This window comes from Gadus macrocephalus, chromosome 15, assembly GCF_031168955.1.
Source record: "Gadus macrocephalus chromosome 15, ASM3116895v1".
NCBI classification, from domain to species: Eukaryota; Metazoa; Chordata; class Actinopteri; order Gadiformes; family Gadidae; genus Gadus; species Gadus macrocephalus.
In genome coordinates, this window is record NC_082396.1 from 9,539,373 (window position 1) to 9,561,629 (window position 22,257).

Consider the following 22,257-nt stretch of genomic DNA (forward strand, 5'->3'; position numbering starts at 1 on the left):
GTGTGTGTGTGTTTATGTGTGTGTGTTTATGTGTGTGTGTGTCAGGCAAATGGAAAAAAAGAATCGAAACCAAGAGCTCAAGAATAAAACAGTGAAAGAAAGGCACCAAATGCTAAAGATATTAAAACACAATTGATTAGGCCTAGGCTAAGGCATTTTCCCCCCTGAAATAATTACAAAAATAGCTTGTGTGACAACTACATTTACCTTAATGTGCAGCAAAGAGCCGACTATCTGATTCCGCATAAGGTTTCATTGATTGGCGCGCAATTTAGAATCTATGATGTAAAACAAAAAATGCAACATTCCATTAATTCAGTAGCATTCAAACTCAGATTCTGGGCATTGAAACCCGGCTATTGCTGACCCGATTAGGAGAGCTTGGTCTAGATCCTGCCCATATTGTTGGGCAGGATAATGTATAGCCCTTTTTACACTGCCAAGCCGGACACGCGCATGCAAGAATGAGCTCACGTCTGAGTAAAGGCTACAAACGAAATTAACTATTTACAAGTGCAAAAACTTCAACTTATTGTTCATTTTGCTGAGCACTTGTTTTTTATCCCGACAAAAGCCTCATAAGGAAAGTTCCTCTGCGTCTCTCGTAGATCGTAGGCCTACCATCTTTCAAGGTATTTTTTAATGTGACTACATAACCTTCTCTCACATGATCAGCAGCTCGCGGATTTCACTTACACCGAAACAGCCTGCCCTGGCCATCATATCCCTTCTTTTCCGGGTAGGCTATACTAGGTTATTAACTTATCCTGGAAATGATAATAGTATATTAAACAAATCCCAGCACCACACCAAAAGGAGGCAGCAAATCAGAGCTAAACATATCTATCTGCTCATTTCCACATGGTAAGAGAGCAACACAAAACAGGTTTATAATATTTGGATGTTTTATTTTCTTTAAATCAAGCAGGTTACATTTCATTCGTTTTTACACAATCCGATACTTGGAGGCATTTGCAAATATGCTCATAAATTACATGATTTGTAATCCCAAAGAATGAGGTGGTTAATGATCAATATTGGGATCAACAGTGAACACCCTACTAATGTAGGCATTACGTATGCAGGCAGAAAAAGAAAAGTTCCCATTAAGGTCTCATGTGAAACACCACAGGTCTGAAATACTCAGGAACACATGAAAATGGCCCAAAAATGAATTTCACTCTCCAACCTTTTGCTAAAGAGACGTTGACAGGCCCCTAGAGAGCCTGGAGCTCACGGGACAACATTCACACACATTCTGCTTCATGAAGAGGTCCGATTATCGTCAGACCATAGACATTACATGTAAGGACACTGAACATTTGGCCGGATTACACATAGAAATGCAATCCAAAACAAAATGGGTAAAGATAAAGCATGTTTATTGATGCGGCACACAAAGGTTCAAATATCCTCCAAAGCACTTCAAGCCCTCAAAGAATGAAACTCAAAACGCAGATGAGGTAAAAGAAGAAACGTCTAAATTAAAGTGGAGCGACCCAGGGACAAGTCTGGTTTGGGTTAAAGATTATGGATGGTTAACTTTGTGTAACATGTTTGGACAAGCAAGTTTAGGTTTTAGGCATGCGACTTCAGGCAAGCAACTTCAGGTATTAGGCAAGCGACTTCAGGTATTAGGCAAGCGAGTTTAGCCAAGCGAGTACAGGCAAGCGAGTCAAGCTAAGCGAGTTTAGGTTTTATGCAAGCGAGTTTAGGTTTTATGCAAGCGAGTTTAGCCAAGCGAGTACAGGCAAGCGAGTCAAGCTAAGCGAGTTTAGGTATTAGGCAAGCGAGTTTAGGCAAGCGAGTTTAGGCAAGCGAGTTTAGGCAAGCGAGTTTAGGCAAGCGAGTTTAGGCAAGCGAGTTTAGGCAAGCGAGTTTAGGCAAGCGAGTTTAGGCAAGCGAGTTTAGGCAAGCGAGTTCAGGCAAGCGAGTTCAGGTATTAGGCAAGCGAGTTTAGGCAAGCAAGTTCAGGTATTAGGCAAGCGACGCGAGTTTAGCCAAGCAAGTTCAGGTTTTATGCAAGCGAGTTTAGGTTTTATGCAAGCGAGTTTAGACAAGCGAGTTTAGGCAAGCAAGTTTAGGTAAGAGAGTCAAGTTACTTTAGGCCTCACTTTATTTGCGATTAAATTGCGGCATTAGGTTTAGAAAGAAGGTTAAGATCCAGGCTCAGGTTTGCTTCCAGCCTCGTCCCTCTAGTCGCTCCTTTATAAAGAGGGTTCCCAGCTACCGTGTTAAAATACAACAGCTGGGATTACAGATACGGAGTACAGAAATAAATGACAAAGATTGATTCAAACATTCTTCCCCCAAAATGTGGTGCAACATAAAATGGAGAAAATAATTACTTTCTCTCCATTGAAACCCAGTCATATCTTACGATCTCACGAGGTCCCGCCGCAAGGGGCGGACTTACAAGCTCTATAGAGTGTGCACTGTGTTAATTGAACCTAAGGGGAATGGGTCACAAGAAAAGGTAAGGATAAATCAAAGCTAAACATAGAAAGGATGAAAACAAGCATTGTCCAACATGGGGGTCGGCGATATTTTGATGTAAAAACATTTAGGTGTACGATCCAACCATCAAAAACAGGCTCTTCTTATCATGTTTCCTATGTACCCCGAGTTGCTACGCCCTCATCAGCCACCAGGTGGCAGACTTGATTTTGTCAGTAGAAGGAGCAAAATAGCCATCCAGCTTGATTACAGTCTCTTCAAAGAGGTGGAGGTTTGACCGCCTGCACCATGAGGACGCTGTGGATACGGTATGGGACCATTTATCAGCGGATCTGAACTGCAGAACTTTAATCACATCAGCTGTAGATTTATGTACCTTCTCCGGAAAGATGAGTGGTCGTCAGCCCCCGAGCAGTGATCTTCATCCCCAGTGACTCCTTCAATCCTGCTGGAGCAAACACTCAGTTACCATTTGGAGATGACCCAGCTACCCGAGTGTACTCACTACTAAGATACAACCCGGTTCAGTGTTTCCCCCAGACAATGTCTTAGTCAAGGTGGGGGGGGGGGGGGGGGGTCTTCGGTGAGGGTTTCAGTTCGCAATAATACATACAACCGCCTTTTCAAGTGCATTCAAAATGCTTTATGGCACGACTATTGTTTTGAACAGTATACAGTATTACCGACAAATTATTTATCTATATTTTTTGTACTTGAGGAAAGTATGTTTTCTTTCCCTACGAGTTTTGCACTTTGTTATTGCATATTTATTTTTTATATATCATTTTTCTACATTGGTAGTCAAGGCGGGGCCCTACTGTTAAGACGGCCTTAACCATACAGTGATGGCGGAAACACTGCAGTTACTTGAGTTAAACATTAGAGTTTAGTCCCCACATGGCGATACCACCAGTTCATGGCTGCGCTCTTTGATTTTCTCGTTGATCAGATTGACCTGGAGAAAGAGCTTACCTTCCATGGATGAGGAGCTGGTTGGTCTAATCACGAGGCGCCTTCGGACCTCCACCGCCGGATCCCCCAGCTGTCCTCCAACGCCGGGACCGTCTCCTCCAGGACCTCCACCGGGCCAACCGCCCGGACCTCCGCAACGTCGCCTCATTTCTTCTGAAATGTGACACACGTTCTATTTGCAGCCCGGACATTCCTCCCCGTTCATGATGCACTGGAGAAGAGTTTAGCTTTACTGGATGAGGAGCCGCCGCCGCCGGGCCCTCCAGGACGACCGCCGCTGCCGCCGCCGGGCCCTCCAGGACGACCGCCGCCGCCGCGCCCTCCAGGACGACCGCCGCCGCCGCCGGGCCCTCCAGGACGACCGCCGCCGCCGCCGGGCCCTCCAGGACGACCGCCGCCGGGCCCTCCAGGCTGACCGCCGCCAGGTGGACGCCACCGCCGGGACCTCCAGGTTGGTCCCAACCACCGCCTCCAGGCCCTCCAGGTTGGTCCCAACCACCGCCTCCAGGCCCTCCAGGTTGGTCCCAACCACCGCCTCCAGGCCCTCCAGGTTGGACCCAACCGCCGCCTCCAGGCCCTCCGACTCCAGGCCCTCCGACTCCAGGACCTCCAGGTTGGCCTCCACCTCCAGGCCCGCCGTTGCCTCCAGGACCGCCGTTGCCTCCAGGACCTTGGCCGTCTCCAGGCCTTCCAGTTTGGCCGCCTCCAGGCCCTTCTGAAATGTGAGACACAAGTTCCAGTTGCACACTGGAACATTTCTCCCCTTTCATCATGGATGCACTGAAGATGAGTTTAACTTTACTGGATGAGGAGCCGCCACCTGGCCCTCCATGCCGCCCCTTCCAGGTTGGACGCCTCCAGGACCTCCAGGCCACCGCCGCCTCCAGGCTGGCCTCTGCCTCCAGGACATCCGCCTCAGTCCTTCTGAAAGGCGAATGACACGTTCCATTTGCACACTGCACATTTCTCCCCGTACATAATGAACTCCTCCTCTGCTTTAGCTCCCACAGATCTCCCTGATGCCCTACTGTGCAGCCTTGAGTGAGGTATTATTTAACCCAACAGCCAGCCACACACACCTAGCCTACATCCTGGAGCTGGTCCTAGTGGCTGAGAATGCATCTGACATTTTTCAGAACACCTCAGAGTTGCTGTGGCTGCATGTCAAAGTTTTAATTCTAAACAATTCACCAAGCCTAGAAAAAATGTGCAGCTGTGCAGTTCCGTGTCTCACCGTTCTGCATCCGTTGGGCTGCACGGTTCCCGGCCTTCCCTCCACCTGCAGCGAGTGCCTCCAGACGACCGCCATGGACCTCACGGCGAGCACCTCCAGACGACCACCACGGACCTCCAGACGAGCACCTCCAGACGACCGCCTCCATCACCTCTACTGAAACAAGACAAAATCCATTTAAACACTGGAGATTTTTTTCTCCTCGCTCACTCAGATGTCAATAGCTTATCTTCTCCCATTCTGTGCGTTCTTGAGAAGTATCATTTCCTATAAACTCCCAAACCCAGCCACACATCTAATCTTCATAAGGACACTAGTCCTAGTGGCTGAGAACGCTTGGCTAACAAGCCAATCACAACCAATGACTGAATTCCAGTTTTATTCTGAACCGTTTGACCACGCCAAGGAGGAGTTTATAGGATGTGCAGTTCCACGGCTCACCCGTCTGTTCCTGTAGGACTGAACGGCTCCTGGCCACCATCCACCTGCAGCTCCCAGCTCCAGACCCGCTCTGTTGAAGCCTCTGGGTGTACAATCCGCTCCTGAACAAAAACAACTGTTCATAAATCATTTGGTACTCTGCAATCCTTGGAAATATTATGAAGCATGAGCTTGAATAGAAAATGTTCAAATCCTGTATAATGATTAATTGTTGTACAAATGTGTATAGTTCTATTGATTACTTTTTTACTTCTATAAAACATTTAATGAATAGTGGGAAACTACACAAGAAAAGTAAATGAATGCGGTTTTAACGTGGTTATATTAGTAAAGCAAGTCTTACCCAAAAAGTCAATAAATGGTGACTACATTTTATCATTATTATTATTAACTATTTAGTGCTTCACTAAATTCCTATAGCAAGTGGAAACGTTACTCTCCTTCATTGGTGATGTTCATGTTCCTCGATATCTTCCAATGGACTCGTTGTGAAATCCTTCTGGATCCTCTGCGTTGAAGTGTGTTGTTAAATTTCCAAGGGGCGTGTCTAAAGGGCGCGATCTAAAATGGGTCGATGCTTTGCTATTGGATAGGCCTCGACTAATCATAGCATTGGAACGGGTGATGCAGAAATACATATTCCTCAAAATCTTTGAGTAGTAGTCGTTCGTTCTTTTAGTGAGCATATACAGTCTTTCGTTCACTAACTTCCATCTTTGTTGTTGAAACACCTCTACATGTTGCGTATATCCAACCTCACATTAGATAGCCTAAAGGGTTGCTATTGGTCGGTCTATTTCGTACCGGGCAGAAAACGTTACATAACGGAGGGGCGCCTGACCGCATATTTGAAGAGCAAATTATATACGAGGTCCGTCTAGTTCCGAAGCTATTGGTGAAATACGCAAAACGAATATTGAAATGTTAATTTTGGCATTTAATTTGCATCTACATTTTGCCAGTGAAGGAGTTTAGGTTTGCCAATCCGAGGTCTAACAGGCAGTAAACATGTTCATTAAAATACAAATGCAAAGTCCACAGAACATACGCGAATAAAAACCACATTGCACCACCAGCGGTCAACAGCAGCAGCAGCAAGTGTATTGAAAGTAGAAAAGTAGTAAAGAGCAGAATAGAATTGGGAGAGTGGTGTGCAAGTCAGACACCGCATCTAACCCAGGACCACCTTGCAGATCACAAGCAGCAAACCTTCTACCAGAGTCCAACCACACATCAACAGGCCCCCAGTCAGTAGGGTCAGTCAGACAGGTTTCCACAGAAGGGCTCAGTGGGGTTATGGGTTGAGCAAAAACAGACCCCTTTCTTCCTTCCACAAGTTTCCATCCTGGATTTTTCAGACATGTGGAGTCTGACATGTTTCAAGTTATCCGTGGATTCCTGAGGGCAGTGAAGTATCTGCAGAAGGTGACGTCCAGGTCCAGCGGTCTGCCGCATTGACCACGAGATCTTTAACCGAGTGGGACCGCCTCGGTTTGTAGTAGGCCTAGAACAGTTTGTGTTCAAACCTCGTTTCCATCAGAGTTGCTGCACTTCTTCCATGCTGCTTCCACAGTGAGCAGAGGACACTTCCCAGTGTGGTGGTCGGTGCTGTAGCGGTCCGCAGCGTTAGTTAGTCAGTCGATCCCATAGATAAACCACTCAACACAAACTACCACTTCCATCAGCAAATCCACATTAACCTCCAGCGGTAAAACATGTACAATAGAGGGGCGAGAACAGACGACAGGAGGAGATGGGGAGAGTGTAACATAATGCAGTGCTCATGAAGGAAAAGTACCCGCGTTACTCACTGCGTGGGTCCCGGTGGCGGGGGGTCCACGTCGGTGGCCACGATGTCCGGATTGTTCAGCCCACGCAATCCAACGCAAAATAAACGATTAACAACCGTCACGGTGTGGGCGCTTTGGAGAGGCGGGGGAGACGCAGCTGAAATCAATTAAGAACTAGTGGCCTCCAGAAGAACGTGATTGGTTGTGAGCGAGAAGCTCGAGACGAGAGACGGCAAAGGCCTGCGTATTGGTTAGGCACTGACTGATATGACCATATCAACCGGTGTGCTGACTACTTGTACACAAGGAACCATTCGATTTTACTGTATAGATTTAGAGAAAATGTCATTTGAAAAACGTACACATGCATATTCTCGCCTTTGCAAAATTGCATTATGTCAGCCCTTTGAAGTGGGCTATAGACCGAATTTCACATAAGTTGGCACTGACTGATATGACCATACTAAAGGCTCGATTCCACCGGAGGCGTACGCGCCGCGGGACGGCTGCGCCGCGGTCACCGCTGCTGATCGCTTCCACTATAATCAATGAGACCATTTCCACCGGGCGCGCCGCGGAACGTTTCAGCAGCGTCCCAGGAGCGGCGTGCCGCGCCGCGGCGCTATCTTTCCGTCCAATTCTATTTTTGCCGCGAGCCGCTGCTAAACCGCGTCGACAGAGCAGGTCAAGCCGGGCAGGAAGTGAAAAGTAAAAGCCATAGAGCATCCGGTCAATTTTCAAAATAAAACGCAATACTCAGCTCATGTAACTTCACATCAACATTATTACGTCATGACCGGTGGGTCGCAGAGGGTCGGCAACATGGACGACGAGAGACTCATTGTCGAAGTTCAGCAACATGAAGTAATTTATGTACCAAATCATCCTTTTTATAAGGAAAATGTCAGAAAGGACAAAGCGTGGCATTTAATTGCAATAGTTTTGGGAGTGGAAGGTGAGTAGCCTACATTAGGTTTAGGATTATCGCGTGATCTCGCGTGAATACGGCTGGCTCGCAAGGCAGCGCTAAGGCCTCCACACACCGGCGCTGCAGCGGCGCGTAAAAAAGTCTGCACCCATTATTCCGGGTGTACTAGCCCACACCGGCGCCGACTAGCTGCGCGGCAGCGTTCCGCGCCGCGCCGCCCAACTACTCTTCGAGCCAATGTTCTATTCCCGAGCGTCGCCGCCCCTGAAAAAGCGCTTTGTAAAAGCTGGTTTGTACATCCCGGGTCCCGTAGGCACCTCCATATCTACCCCTCACCACTGGATGTCGCCCTCTTTCGTTTGTGAGAAACAATTACGAGAATGGACGATGAGAGACGTCGTCGAGGTGGAAAAATATGTCGAATTGCATGACCAAAGTACCCGTCATTACAAAGACAACTCCAAAAAGGTCATTGCCTGGCGAGCCATAGCTCTGGAGATTGGATCTTCAGGTGAGAAATCAACAATGGTGGACTAAGTACCCAAACCATTGACCATAATGGGAAATAGACGAAATCAAGTCACATATAATCACACCATGTAGGTAGAAACCAGATTACTTGTAATATATATATTTTTATTTAAGGCAAGGCAACTTCATTCATATAGCACTTTTAATACATGAAGCAGACTCAAAGTGCTTCACATCGAAACATTCTCATACAATAAAATAGAGAAGTAAAAGAAAACACAGGCAAAGCTCAAAAATGCATTGTCATGTATTAACTGTCTCTCTGGTATCAGATCATGTATTAACTGTCTCTCTGGATTTAAGGAAAAATAACATTAAGTGTCTCGAGCACTCAAATAAAATACACTGGCTACTGAATCCAGCACAGCAATAACATCACTGTATTTATCCCGAGGGATAAAAAAAAAAGTATATATATATATATGCAAAAGAGTATACCAGAGAGGGATAATAACTAGATTATAGGTCATCATATAGGCTGCACCATATGGTTCTGCCATTGCACACTTAGTGGCGAATTGAAATATTGGCGTGCCTCTCAGGATCTGCACGGAGCTCCTGGACCAGATTGTGGCATACCCCCTGTTCTTGTCTCTGTTCATTGATGGGGTGCACCCAAACCCTTCGTCTTCTCCTTGCCCGCCTACAGCGCAGGAGAAGAAGGGCAGCCCCCCTCTGTCTGGCAACAGTTATTTATTCTGTTGAAATAAAAAAAACTCAATAAAATGTAAAAGAGCTTGCTCAATTAAAATGGATAACTACTGGCTGCATACATGTAAATGTGTGGCTATGTTAAGGCTATATAGATGGATAGATAGATACTGTATTGGTCCCAATGGGGATCAATAAAGCCATCCAGGAGCTCAATACAATAAATACACACAATAACAATTGGGCTTAAAAGGTGACTGCACTATATACTAAAAAGGCTTAATAGAAGGTCCTGCAGTTATTGAGATTGTTGATGCAGTAGATGAATAATGGCAAAATATAAAATAAATAAGAAATGACAGTAAATAAAACGACAAACTAAGTTGATCTGATGCTTGAAAACATACTTTCACTTCGCAGATTATACATTTTTCAAATTATTCAGCCAAAAAGATGGAAAATAAATAAACTAAGCTACAATAGGCTACTCACCCATTGCGTTTCGTCTCTTTGCTGCGGTTGATTGACAGGTGACTTCCTGATTTTAGACTGCAGCGCGGCCGTCGCGCCGCCTCCTGTTGGTGCTAGGGGCGTGCTTTTGACGCGCGTAAAATACGCGACGCTGCGCTGCGGCGCCGGTGTGTGGAGGCCTCTACGCTGCCGTTACGCGCCCGGTAGGAATGGACGCAGGGCAGAGGACGCAGCCGTTCCGCGGCGCGTACGCGTCCGGTGGGATCCCGGTGTAACTGTTGTACTGACTACTTGTACACAAGGGACCATTTGATTTTACTGTATAGATTTAGAGAAAATGTCATTTGTAAAACGTACACATGCATATTCTCGCCTTTGCAAATTTGCATTATGCCAGCACTTTGAAGTGGGCTATAGACCGAACTTCACATAAGTTCAGGCACTGACTGATATGAACATACTAACTGTTGTACCCACTACTTGTACACAAGGGACCATGTGATTTTACAGTATAGATTTAGAGGGGGGGGTGGAAGGAGCAATTGTTGACCGGGGAGAACAATTGTTGACGGGGGGGGGGGGGGTGGGGGGGGGGGGGGGGGTACTATGGTAGTACTATGGGCTGGTGATAAAATAATAATTTAAATTTATTTTTTTTTTTTTTTTTTTTGTGGGCCCCCCCTGGGCTGTGGGCCCCCTGAATCGTCATCACCTTTCACCCCTTATCGACGGCCCTGGAAAAACGTACACATGCATATTCTCACCTTAGCAAATTGCATTATGTCAGCACTTTGAGGTGAGCTATAGACCGAATTTCACATAAGTTCAGGCACTGACTGATATTGCCATACTAACTGTTGTACTGACTACTTGTACACAAGGAACCATGTGATTTTACTGTATAGATTTGGAGAAAATGTCATTTGAAAAACGTACACATGCATATTCTCGCCTTTGCAAATTTGCATTATGTCAGCAATTTGAAGTGGGCTATAGACCGAATGTCACATAAGTTCAGGCACTGACTGATATGAACATACTAACTGTTGTACTGACTACTTGACCACAAGGAACCATTCGATTTTACCGTATAGATTTTGAGAAAATGTCATTTGAAAAACGTACATATTCTCGCCTTTGCAAATTTGCATTATGTCAGCAATTTGAAGTGGGCTATAGACCGAATGTCACATAAGTTCAGGCACTGACTGATATGAACATACTAACTGTTGTACTGACTACTTGACCACAAGGAACCATTTGATTTTACTGTATAGATTTTGAGAAAATGTCATTTGAAAAATGTACACATGCATATTCTGCTGGCCAATGGAGTCGAAGGTCCGCACTGGCGGCCAACTTGCCACAGTCAGCTGTTCACCCATAACACTGTGTTGACTTGGTAGTGGTAGGCCTACATGTACTTTTTAAATAACCTTAACCACCTTGCTACATTTTCAAACGGTTTGTTTTGTTATAAACGTCAGAGATGTAGTTACGGCACTGCATACATGATACTGATGAATAATTATGTTAGATTCTAAAAAAATTGAAATGTTCTAAAATAGGTACAATATTATAACCACGTTAATAAGGTTTGTAAGAAACCAAACCGTTGGGAAAACGGTTGAAAATGTAGCAAGTTATGGTTATTTATAAAGTACATACAGTACCACTACCAACACAATGTTATGGGTGAGCACTGAGCAGCTGACTGGCAAGATGTCCCCAAGTGCTGACATTCTAGACGCCGCCGTAAGACAGCTAGTGTTCTATATGTCTACACACGTAGGTGAAGGGTTTTATTTGGAAAACGTTGCGAGATACCACCCAAAGGCTGTTTAGAGTAAAGGCGCACGAAGATTTTGTGTGACGGCTGGTTTAACCGCGGATGAACGAATGGCGGCTCACTTGACCGCAGTCACCCTCATTCCCAGGTAGCTTTTGTTGTTGGCGGACCAAATGTCCGCGGTGGTGGAAATGATCCAGGTACTCGAAAGTTTTCCTGTCGGATGATGGCTTTCGAGTAGCGGGTATTTTATCAAGTATCATTCTAAATCTGGGCGATTCAATAGTTGAGGCGGGGTCGGCTGCTGATCGACTCCTTCAGATGACCGGAGAGCATGATCTTTCGCCACAAGTTTTGTGTTGCCATGCTGGGCTGACAAATGCTTGGACAGGTTGCTCATTGACTTGGCAGAAGTTGAAAGAAACCTTGCGCCTGGGCATAGAGGACATTTCACTTGAATGTTTGTCCTTCCGAGCTATAAATTGAAAGAAGTGAGAATATCGCCACTGGCCGAAACACCCTGTCTCCGTCTCTGTCTCCATTTTCATCCCCTCTTTCTCTTTCTATAATCCTATGCCACACAAACCTATAAAAGGTTTGTGTGGCATAGGATTTCCCCTTGTTAATTTGGTGTGTGTGGAACCGAAAATCGGTTTCTATGGAAACGTGACGTCACACGTTAGTACTCTGTTGCCGGAGCATGGCTGACTCCGACCGCTACGCTAAGTGGCGCTGTTGCCCTTTCAACAACTGGTAGTAGAGCCACCGGCTATTTACCTGTCTCTGCATTTAAACGCACAGACTTAAACAGACCATAACTTTACACACCGGCAAACACGGCAGGAAAGCGCGTTACTATAGTCAAGTAAAGTAGTGTAGTTACCGATATTTAAAATGTAATGTATTACTTTACTTCGTTACCCATAAAAGTAATATCGTTGCTGTAACGCGTTACCCCCAACACTGAGTAAGTAATTATTTTCTGTGAGCAAACTAATTTATTCATAGACGAAATGTAATTACATTCACGTGAATTAAGTGTCTCCTCTGGAGCAGAGGCATTATGTCTCTTTACTGCAGGGTGTGTCACACACACACACACACACACACACACACACACACACACACACACACACACACACACACACACACACACACACACACACACACACACACACACACACACACACACACACACACACACACACACACACACTTGATTTATTTCTTGAATATATATAAACCCCTTAGGTTAATACTATCTCCTAAATCCTGAAGCCTGACACATAGCCAGGGTGCGATTTGCCGGTTTTGGATGGTGGGGATTATCCCCCCCTCTGGTTTACACGTCCTACCCTCTGCTGAATTATTTTTATCCTCGGTGGGGATAAAAATCCCCCCCACCCAAAGTATTTTCACCATTACATCGTAATAATTAACAACCAAAATACACAGGGTCCGTCTTCATTTTGATTGTGATGTGATTTTGATCTACCGGGAGCGAGTCAGAGGCGTCGCGCTCGCAGAAAGCAGTTTTATTTTGAAAACCAACTGGCCAAAAACCCATCCCGATCCACCAAGGAGAGGGCAAGATGTCAGGGTATACACACTAAAATGACAGAGTGGCTTTTTTTGGTGGAGATGGCACTGATTAAAGATGCGCTGGAGATTCTACAGGCCCTGTCACTTTTCCTTCAGAGGAGAGACGCAACAGCTGTCCGTGCCAACACTGAGGTGGGCGTGGCACTGAGCGCACTGAGATCAATGAGGAAAGCCGACGGTGTGAACACAAAATGCATGAGGGAGGAATTTGAAAAATCTTCCACATTCAAAGGGGTCAGTGTGTCTCAGCCAGGTGATGGGGGCCGTCGCAAGGCAGAGGTGTTTCGCGATCGATTTTTCGTCTCCCTGGCTGACAACATTGAGCGCAGGCTGGATGACAACGGGATAATCTCTGCCGCCGCCGTTCTAAATCCATCAAACTGGCCATCTGATGAAGACGAGCGCATCCTCTACGGCGATGAAAAACTTCTCGCCATACACAAAACTCTTGCTGTTGTGGCCGCAACCAGTCCCATACTCCTGAAGGAGTTCCATGAGTTTAAATGTCACGGTGTCACAGGAGAGAGCATGCGCAAAGTTCTCACCGCTGTCTCCACGCTCCCAGTGTCCACAGCCGAGTGTGATAGAGGTTTCAGCGCCATAAACCACATTCTTACAGATGGCAGAAACAGAATGAATGTGTCCACACTGCACAATCTGCTTTTCATCTCTGTAAATGCACCAGATGTTGCCTCCTTCCCGGCCCTCAGATTTGCAGAGATGTGGTTGAAGCAGGGTCACCACGCTGCTATCGATCCGCCAACAGGAGAGCAAAAAAAAGAGGCTGAAGTGCGTCATCAGAGCGGACTGTTTTCGTAGTCTGACCTATAGTCTACCCGATTAACCCATAAAAAAAAAAAAAAACGTCTTGACAGCACATTGTGGTATTTCATATTTTCTGTTGAACTGATATCGGGGAAAAAATATATATATTTTTATATTTGGCACATTTAAAAACAATATTAGCTATGAGAAAATATTTCTGCAAATGCAGTGGTTAAATTCACGTTCAAAATAGGCCTACCGCCTACGTTATTATGAAGCCTAAGTGTAAGGTTTAGATACACAAGGTCACAAAATCAACTGTTTTCATAAGTTTTCACACTGTTGTGTGGTTATTTTTCCTGAATAAAATGTTTCTCAAAATTATCCCCCCCTCTGGTTTTTTCACAAATCGCACCCTGCACATAGCACCCATTGTCACTGTTGTGTAGATTGAGGTGGGGTCAGGGACCTAGATCATTTTGTGCTTCAGCCGTCCAGAGGGAAATATGTGTACTTTATAGTCCAGGGTTAAAAAGTACCAGATGTTACGTGTCACACGCAACCAGTGGTTATTTGGTTCATAGAGGCGGAAGGTACTGTACCTGCATACATTGTTTTATACCACCCCCTAGTGTTCAAACGGTGAGTTACATTTGAGGTATTGACAAATTGGGAAACCGAATCATTTTCACATCTGTTTTGTATTGTTATAACCCATGCCCAGGGGTCCATGAGTGGCAGGAAGTTTATTTAATTTTTATGAAGAAAATAAGCCATCATTGGACTTGGCACCATTAAGTACTGTAGGTCGCTTTGGAAAACGGGTGGGTTGTGGTGTTGAAGTGTGATTTTCCACACTTAATTTTGTTATGTAGGCCTAGGGCCTAACTGTTTCCTAGTGATTTTCAAACATCTTTATTTTTTTGAGTAATAGGCCTATCACAGAAACCACAACAGCCAGGTGAGATGATACTAATCGCTCATTTAAATTAAATTAAATAAACTTTAATTTAATAAATGTTTTTTCACACCCATTCTTTTCATCATAAGTCATATCGTGTTCATTTTGTGAGTGTTATTTTCCACTCTTTGACACAGCCTGGATGGCTTGGATCCACTCTTTCTTCTCATCCGCCGTCGCAGCCTGCAGAAAGTAGTGCGTCTCGTCCGAGGTGATGATCTCGAAGAGGTTTCCTTCCACGTCGTAGCGCTTGGCTGTAAACAGAACTGCGAGTCCATAAATAGTATCGTGTAATCCAAAGAAAGATACGAAGAGGAACGAAACAAAAGGAGGTAGGGTCATTCGTTCGTCCCATGGTGACAGGACACACACTCACCGTCAGGCACAAACTCCACCGCCGTCACAACACTGCCGCGGAGGTGAATTGCCCCGAGGGGCTCCTCGTCCCCCTAGTAGTCAAATATAAAGCAAATGTATGTAGCGTTTGGCAAACAAAAGTCCAAAAAAAGGTCCATATGCCAATATTGTATCGTTTAGGTGCAAATGTTTCCATTTATTTATTTTGCGTTAGCGTTTTTTCTTACAGTTTATATTGCGTTTGTTTACCTTGGCAGGGTCGTGGTAGTGGATGTAGGCAGGGTCATCTCTCAGCGTGAACTTTCTCACCTTCCAGTTTTTCCGTCGATGTCCCTTTTTTAGAGTAGTTTTTACGATTGCCATTATATATTTCACTGCGCCAAACTTCTAAACCTCTGTGTAAGCCTACTTATAAGTTCCATTAAGTTGACCTCGGGCAGTAAAAATGTAATTTATACGCACACAAAAAAACTCCTTTAAGGAAAAGCTTCCTTGAAAAGCAAACATAACATCTATCACTTTATAAAATAAACTAAAATGCCATGTTTTGAAGAATACTGTGTAGACATGTTGTTTATATTCATCATTACATTTCTTACATTACTTCTGTCATGATTATTTGGCTTTTGATCAAAAGTTTCTCACTTTCCGTTGATTCAACTTCCTTCCTTTCCACCCTTACCTGTTTGAGCAGGCATCCCTGTTTTATTATGTTTCCTCTGAATTCCTCCTTCACAATATCATCTTCATCACTGGAGTATCCTTCACAGAAGAAGCCGCTGTCTGCCTGTGACACACATACATTATTCAACCACACCATTCTCCATCAAAACACATGGGGGTAAAGGCCAAAAAGGTTGAGACCCACTCACCACAGAAATAGGTCCCCCTAGGTTCATTTTTGTCCCAAAAGCCTCCCTCTTTTTCCGCACGCTAAAATTCTGTGACTTAATCTAATCTTCAATGTAAAGTAACAAAATTAACTCTCTCGCTCTCTCACTCTCTGTCTTTGATATTTTTTCTATACTTACAAAGAAGTAAAGGGCATCAGATTCGTCCAGGAAGACAGACTCGGTGCCTCCGGACGCCCCGGTCTTGGACAGGTCTCCGGCGGGCTGGAGGTATCCCTCGTTCATCAGCCCCGTCGCCAGCATCACGCTCTCGGCTCGGTTCCTCGCTTTCTCCTTTGAGATCAACCAATCCACCACCGTCACACCTACGGTACACAGAGCAAACCAGAGGCCGAAACATGGTATTCAAGGTATGAACATGGGCTAAAGAAGGAGTCTCTTGGAAATATAAACAATTAAGATAGATGACTACAAAGAAGCATGGTTCTAATGGTTTTGAAACACAACGTTCTTTGTCGAAATCAGCAAGTCCATCACCTGGTTGACAGATCCAACGATCCATCAGAATAAATTACTACAAATTACAACAAAACAAAGGTGAAGGGTGAAAAGGTGAAAGGTGAAACACAACGTCTCCACTTGAGAAATAAAGCAGTTATTGAAAACAAATCCTTAAGGATTGAGTATGAATAAAATGAAAGGCTGCAATGTTGTATTTAAACAAAAACATTGTCTTTCAAAGTTGACAGGCATCAAGCCCACGGTAGGCCTACTAGCCTGGCTCCACCCGCCTACTTCCACTCAATTTTGATTTCCCTTCAGTACTTAGGTCTGGGTCTGCGCTATATTAGTTGGTTTTCTCCTTCCAAAAATTGCGTCCAATCAGCGAACAGAGGGAGTGGCTAAGAACAATGACGTTAAAGTCAGCTCTCATTGACGGACATCTTCACACACGGTGTTTGGTTTGTTTACAGCCTGTGCACAACGTGATTCCCGGCCAAACGTTAGCAATTGGTTATGGCAGATGAAGAGTGGCACTGGGCAGATCCAGTAGTTTTAAACTTCAACAGACACCCAGCTTCACGTGAGTTATTGTTTGTGAATTGAGTAGGTCCAGGGCCCCGTTTCCCGAAAGCATCTTTAGCCTAAGTGGATCGCAGAGTGGGTCGTACGTACGAGCATCGTACAGTTTTCACACCGTTTCCCGAAAGCATCTTTGGTAACGAACGTCTTGAAAACGCTCGTAGCTACGAGTGCTCCAGGGTACTCGTAGGACGCTAAGAGCCTCGTTAGCCTACTATAGCCTCAGTGGCGTAACCAGCGGACATTCCTAGTAGGCCTATTCTTTGGATGCGTTTTATTATAACACATTGGTAATGGTGTATCACGTGCGTCTGAGCCTAATGTGGGCCATTATGTTCTTAGTTTGAGAGAGACAGTCCAGGAAATGTTTGAGCAGGCAGGGCACTTAAAATGTGTGAGAGAAAGTGGGGGGATTTGTGCAGACTGACATAGGCTACTCATAAAACGTAGCCTAAAATAATGTAAAAAAATAAAAATTAAAAAATAAATAAAAATATTAATAAAAAAATGCAAAGGAGCAGGCAAAAGGCTGGGATATGGTGGGGATTGGTCACGTTGACGGGAATGTTTAGTGACATGTGGGAGGGTGGAGGGGGTTAAAAAAAAGTCTCAATCACTCTTCGACGTGCATGAAAACCAGCCGCGTAGTTATGAGGGAGGCCGTCCTCACACCGATCTTCCTCGTCGTCATCGTCCTCAATGTCCTCCGGTTCAACCAAAGCTACCCCAGCCTTAGCTGCAATGTTGTGCAACATAGCTGTCACACATATCACAGCGCATGACTTGGCCGGCGAAAACTGGAGCCCTCCGCTGGACTTGTGAAGGCATCTAAAGCGCAACTTCCACCTCCCGATCGTGCGCTCAGGATTAGGACTGATATATATGTCGGCCTAGGCTTAATCAATTGTGTTTTAATATCTTTAGCATTCATATTATTGCAATCTATTCTTTTCGTAGGCTACTCTGCGGTTGGCCTTGATGGGGAGATATTTTAACCCTTTTTAACCCCATTTTCCTCCGACATTCCTGCGTCTCCCCCTGCGTCATAGCCCGTTTCAGCACCATGTCAGTGGACAGGTACAATCCGACGATCGTCGTGAGTGCAGCGAATGCGCGTTTACGTTAAGAGGAGTTTCGGGAAACGCTCCAAAGAAATTATCGATGGTTCGAAAGATCCATCGGGAGAATGATCTTACGAGCAAAGATCCATCGATATCGGGAAACGGGGCCCAGACTCTCTGTGCAAATGAAATGAAGTACAAGAGTCTGGTAGGACCAGTGGGGTATTCCACGAACGGAGGTTTCACAAACACAGAGTTAACGCTGAACTCTAGGTTGATTGACCCTGTGCCAACTAAACCAGAGCTGTCGGTTCCACCGCACGGGTTATGCATTAGTTCAATCAACACGGGGTTGGTTAACTCAGGGTTGTGCGAGTCCACGCCAAACCTATAAAGACGTGATGTATAGATCATGGAAACCCTGATCGAAATGGCGAAACGGGACGCTTATTTCTATGAAATGGAACTCCAGGTTCCTTTCCAAGAAAGGGGAGCGCTAAAGCCTCTGTAACCCAGAGAACCAAAGCCTGGCAGCGGATCGCTGACCGCGTAAATGCGTTACATGTCAAAAGCATGATCCTTAATATTTGAGCCATGAATCTATTAATATCCCAGTTAAGCATTCTTAACGTTCCTACCCCATAACCCTTTTCTTCTAAAAAAATATGTACTCCGATGGCTCCCAAGCGGTCAGCGGATCAAGTAAAAATTAAGTATATAAACATACAAACTGGTATTTTCCCACCATCGTATTGGTATATTTTGTCAGTCCAGCATTTAAATTGTCATACCATATTTGTCACTCCTGCATTTAAATGAGCTCCTAAGCCAATCGTAAAACCGCCGACAGTCGGCAGACTGGATCTGGCCCTCAAATTGTCTTGACCTCGGTGGAGGAGCTGGCAATAGAAATAAATTCAGGGCGCCCTGGCATGGAGGGGGTACCTGGAGGTACCTCCTCAGAGAGTCAGGGGCCATGTGAGGGTACCCCACTGGTTGAATGTAGGTTTTTCTGTTTTCTTGTATTTTAGATTTTGTTTGTCTTCGAAGTAACACATGCAAACCGTGTGTGTGCCACAGCGCAAATGTTCCAAATGTTTTTTTTTGGTAACTGGATAGAAAACCTAAAAGTGACAATTCATCAACTTCACAGATCAAGATGGATTAGTGCTTGTATTGGAGCCGCCGGCTATGATCGAACATTCTCCAGTGGATGTAAGTCCGTTAGGACTATTTTATACTTTCTGTTGTAAGCGCCTTTCGGCATAGTAGGCCTACTCAGCCAAATTGCTCTTTGTACGATAGGAGGCCGATGAAAATCTTGGTCCGGACGTGGATGGGTCATCTGAAAGGACTGAGATGTGCTCAGCATCTCCAACATTATAGATAAAACTACAATTTGCAAAAAACGGAGGGCTACGCAAATAGTCTGGAGTGAACTGAGGCCATGTCCTCGATTGGTAGTGTTGGCTATGTAAGGCTGGAGAAGGCTATTTAAATATATTAATGATTTCCGCGAGAATCTATATCTCTCCAGCAAAAAGTCATCTGGATATGCCAAGATGTCGAGCTGTGGTCTTATTAATCGCTCCCGGTGGATTGCATTGAACACATGAAATCTGCGGGGAACGCGGGTTTAAATACCCAAAACCGGGTTATGTTCCAAACTTAACCTGCGCAAAACCTGCTCCGACCAGGTTTGATTCAGAGCATATGTTTCTATAGTAAATAACATACCGTGTTCATTTTGGAACGGAAAACCTAGGGTTACCGCAAACCCTGGGTTAATTTACCCGGTTATGTGATAAAACCGGCTTTGTGGAATACCCCACAGGCTAACACGGTACGGGAAAAACAAACCAAAATCCCCAAACAAACTATTGACTAGCGAGACGCAAAGCTTGAGGATTAAGAAGGAGTTACACGGAAATATAATCAGACTAAATAGAAGAACAAAAACAAACCAGGTTGTAATGGATTTGAGCATCAAGCGTGAACATACCGGTGAAGCAGTGGTTGTAGGTTTTGTTCTCAATCTCCAGCTTCAACTCCTTCACTCCGTTGTCCTGGTCCCTTATTAACATGTACAGCTCACTGGAGAGATAAACATACAAAACCACAAAAACGATATGACATTAAATTATTAATCAAAGAGTGAGGCTGAGAACAAAGAAGGCCTTTCATTGAAATCTGGGTTGCTAACTATGAACATACAACACAAGTTCTGTACTCACAATTAAAAAATGACTTAAAAGAGTGCTGGGTAGGGTAGCTGTCAAAAATGCAAGATCAATCCATGTTCAGGCACTTAAATGTGCACTATGTACCTTTTCTGTTGGAGCTATTTACTCTGAGGGTTCCACAGGAGTAAAATTAACATCTGAGGCTCATACAACCATATAGCTTCAACTAAATCAACTTACAATGAATTGAAAACATGTAATTGAAGAGCCGGTAGGGGCTAGGTCCATCTTCCTCAAGGGTGCCTACAGGTAGGATGAACGCAACGGGGATGGAACCCGGAACCCTTGATCTAGGAGCAGAGCTACCTGCAGGCACTCTGCCCGCCGTCATTACTCATCCACAATCGCCCTTAATCAGAGTTAGCCTCAGGGGCTTCATCTATTTATGACACCCCCTTACCCAAACCCCAAAAGCGCAAGGAAAAACTCATCATTATCAAGGAAGAAGCCTTGAGAAGAACCACAGAGTGGGGGATCCCTCCTTCCAGTGACGCCTAGGTTAAAGCAAACCACCAGGCTTTAAGAAGGTTTCGGAAAACCGGGCCCACCAGATCATTAGGAATCATGTTTTGAGAACTCACTTCAAGTTGACCGTTTCAGGAAGACGGATGGAGCGTCGGGTGGACTTGCGGGCAAACCTCTTCCCAGCCTCCAGGCAGCTGATGGCCCTCCTGATGTCCTTTACCCAGGCCTCGCGCTCCCCGCTGTGGGAAGCCTGGAAGAAGTGGTCCTGCTTCTTCTCTGTGCTGATCTTGAACACCATCTGAGGAAGGAGGTACAGCCGGTCCATGGAAGAGGTGTTTTATTTACATGTATGTCCCGAAGAAATTCCTCATCTTCCTCTCTCAGTCACGTGTTTTGGGGACATTTGGTTTTTGCTTTCTTAAAGAGTTTGGTCATCGGTGACATGTCATGGAAGTCACTTATTTAAGAGAAATGTTGCCAAAACTTTTTTGGGGTTGCAACTTTTGGACATTAAAGTCCCAGACTAATAGGAACACTTAAACATATTTAAAAACAAACAGACATTCACATGCACACACAAATGTTTTTTTCCTTACAGTTCTCTTCCCGAAGTCCTGGCAGGGGCTGGTGAGTGTAGATCCCTTCAGGGGGATCATAGCCTTGGGCGAGCTGTCTGTCTTCCTCTTGTAGAATTCTACCGCATCGTCAGACAGTACCACCCACACAGCCTTCCAGGAGCACAGCACCGTGCCCTGAGAGAGAGAGACAGAGATACAGAGAGAGAGGGTTAGAGGGAGAAATACACAGACATGCAGACGGATTGAGAGGTTGAGAGTGAGAAAGAAATGGAAAGAGATTTGAGGGCTGTTGAGCATGTTACAATTAATGTTGTACTGTCGGATTTGAGATACTAAGATGGATAATGCAAAGTAATGAATAGGATAATATGCTTGATAGCAATACTACTATGATAAGTAGCCTACAAAATTACCACAGCTAGTACTCACATTTGAATTATGATATTACGCCCTTAGCATTTTCTTTTGTATTTCAGCATTAATCAACTTTTAATTTTCTTTATTTCTCCCCAGAGCAGCAGCAAATTCTAATTTAGCTTCCTTCTTGCCTCAGGCTTTCTGGTAATTAAATAAGGAGGTATAAATAGAGTTAAACACTACTGACTCTATGATGCTAATGATCTCAGAGAACCATCAGTTGGAGTTCACTCCAATAGTATTAGTTAGATATATTAGTCAAGGATTAATATGTGTTGAAATTGTTGCTTGAAAAGCATCTTGGTGTACGGAATTGAACGATTTTAGAAAGAGGAACAGCATAAGCGAGGCTATGTATTTAAAAACTGCATTATTATCTTATAAAAACTTCAAGAATAGTATGGTTATAGTTTGAGTGAACTTTACCCTTTTCACCAAGTATCCCTCTTTGACCTGTTGTGGCTCCATCACGACACTCGCCACTTGTGAACTTTGTGCACGTATACCGCAAGGTTTAGAAACTCTTATGGTTCAGCCTAATGCTGCCGTCTCTATCGGTAACACCCATACCCACCCACAGACTCAATCTCATGCACACACACACACACAC

The 22,257-nt window shown here is 44.8% G+C and overlaps 1 protein-coding gene and 3 long non-coding RNA genes across 6 annotated transcripts; all 4 read right to left on the minus strand.

Moving 5' to 3' along the window:
- Positions 1–2,708: 2,708 nt before the first annotated feature.
- On the minus strand, positions 2,709–3,693 carry LOC132473127 (uncharacterized). The gene is made up of 3 exons (XR_009529258.1): positions 3,430–3,693; positions 2,834–2,902; positions 2,709–2,754 (listed from the first exon to the last, which is right to left on the minus strand). It is a non-coding gene; the product is annotated as an uncharacterized LOC132473127 (long non-coding RNA).
- Positions 3,694–4,411: 718 nt separating this feature from the next.
- Positions 4,412–7,029, minus strand: LOC132473390 (uncharacterized). Of its 2 annotated transcripts, none has more exons than XR_009529360.1 (3): positions 6,916–7,029; positions 5,105–6,712; positions 4,412–4,819 (listed from the first exon to the last, which is right to left on the minus strand). It is a non-coding gene; the product is annotated as an uncharacterized LOC132473390 (long non-coding RNA). The 2 variants fall into 2 exon arrangements; XR_009529359.1 differs by having other exon boundaries at positions 4,721–4,816.
- A 5,442-nt stretch (positions 7,030–12,471) lies between these two features.
- Positions 12,472–14,050, minus strand: LOC132473014 (uncharacterized). Its single transcript, XR_009529239.1, has 2 exons — positions 13,185–14,050; positions 12,472–12,783 (listed from the first exon to the last, which is right to left on the minus strand). It is a non-coding gene; the product is annotated as an uncharacterized LOC132473014 (long non-coding RNA).
- A 543-nt stretch (positions 14,051–14,593) lies between these two features.
- Positions 14,594–22,232, minus strand: plek (pleckstrin). Of its 2 annotated transcripts, none has more exons than XM_060072930.1 (9): positions 22,074–22,232; positions 21,249–21,404; positions 20,769–20,950; positions 19,947–20,038; positions 15,981–16,165; positions 15,632–15,736; positions 15,199–15,282; positions 14,969–15,041; positions 14,594–14,858 (listed from the first exon to the last, which is right to left on the minus strand). In XM_060072930.1, exons 1-9 carry the CDS (start codon positions 22,113–22,115, stop codon positions 14,707–14,709), a joined length of 1,071 nt encoding a protein of 356 aa, XP_059928913.1. In that variant the 5' UTR covers positions 22,116–22,232; the 3' UTR covers positions 14,594–14,706. The 2 variants fall into 2 exon arrangements, with proteins under 2 accessions (XP_059928913.1, XP_059928914.1); XM_060072931.1 differs by having other exon boundaries at positions 14,594–14,846; positions 22,074–22,231.
- Between the last annotated feature and the right edge of the window lie 25 nt (positions 22,233–22,257).

Excerpts from the sequence above, each read along its gene's own strand:
- plek (XM_060072930.1), bottom strand. The coding sequence starts at position 22,115 with ATGGAGCCACAACAGGTCAAAGAGGGATACTTGGTGAAAAGG. Across the intron at positions 20,039-20,768 it reads CCTGAAACGGTCAACTTGAA|TGAGCTGTACATGTTAATAA; the intron begins GTGAGTTCTCAA and ends TTATCTCTCCAG. Across the intron at positions 15,737-15,980 it reads CTGATGCCCTTTACTTCTTT|GCAGACAGCGGCTTCTTCTG; the intron begins GTAAGTATAGAA and ends TGTGTGTCACAG.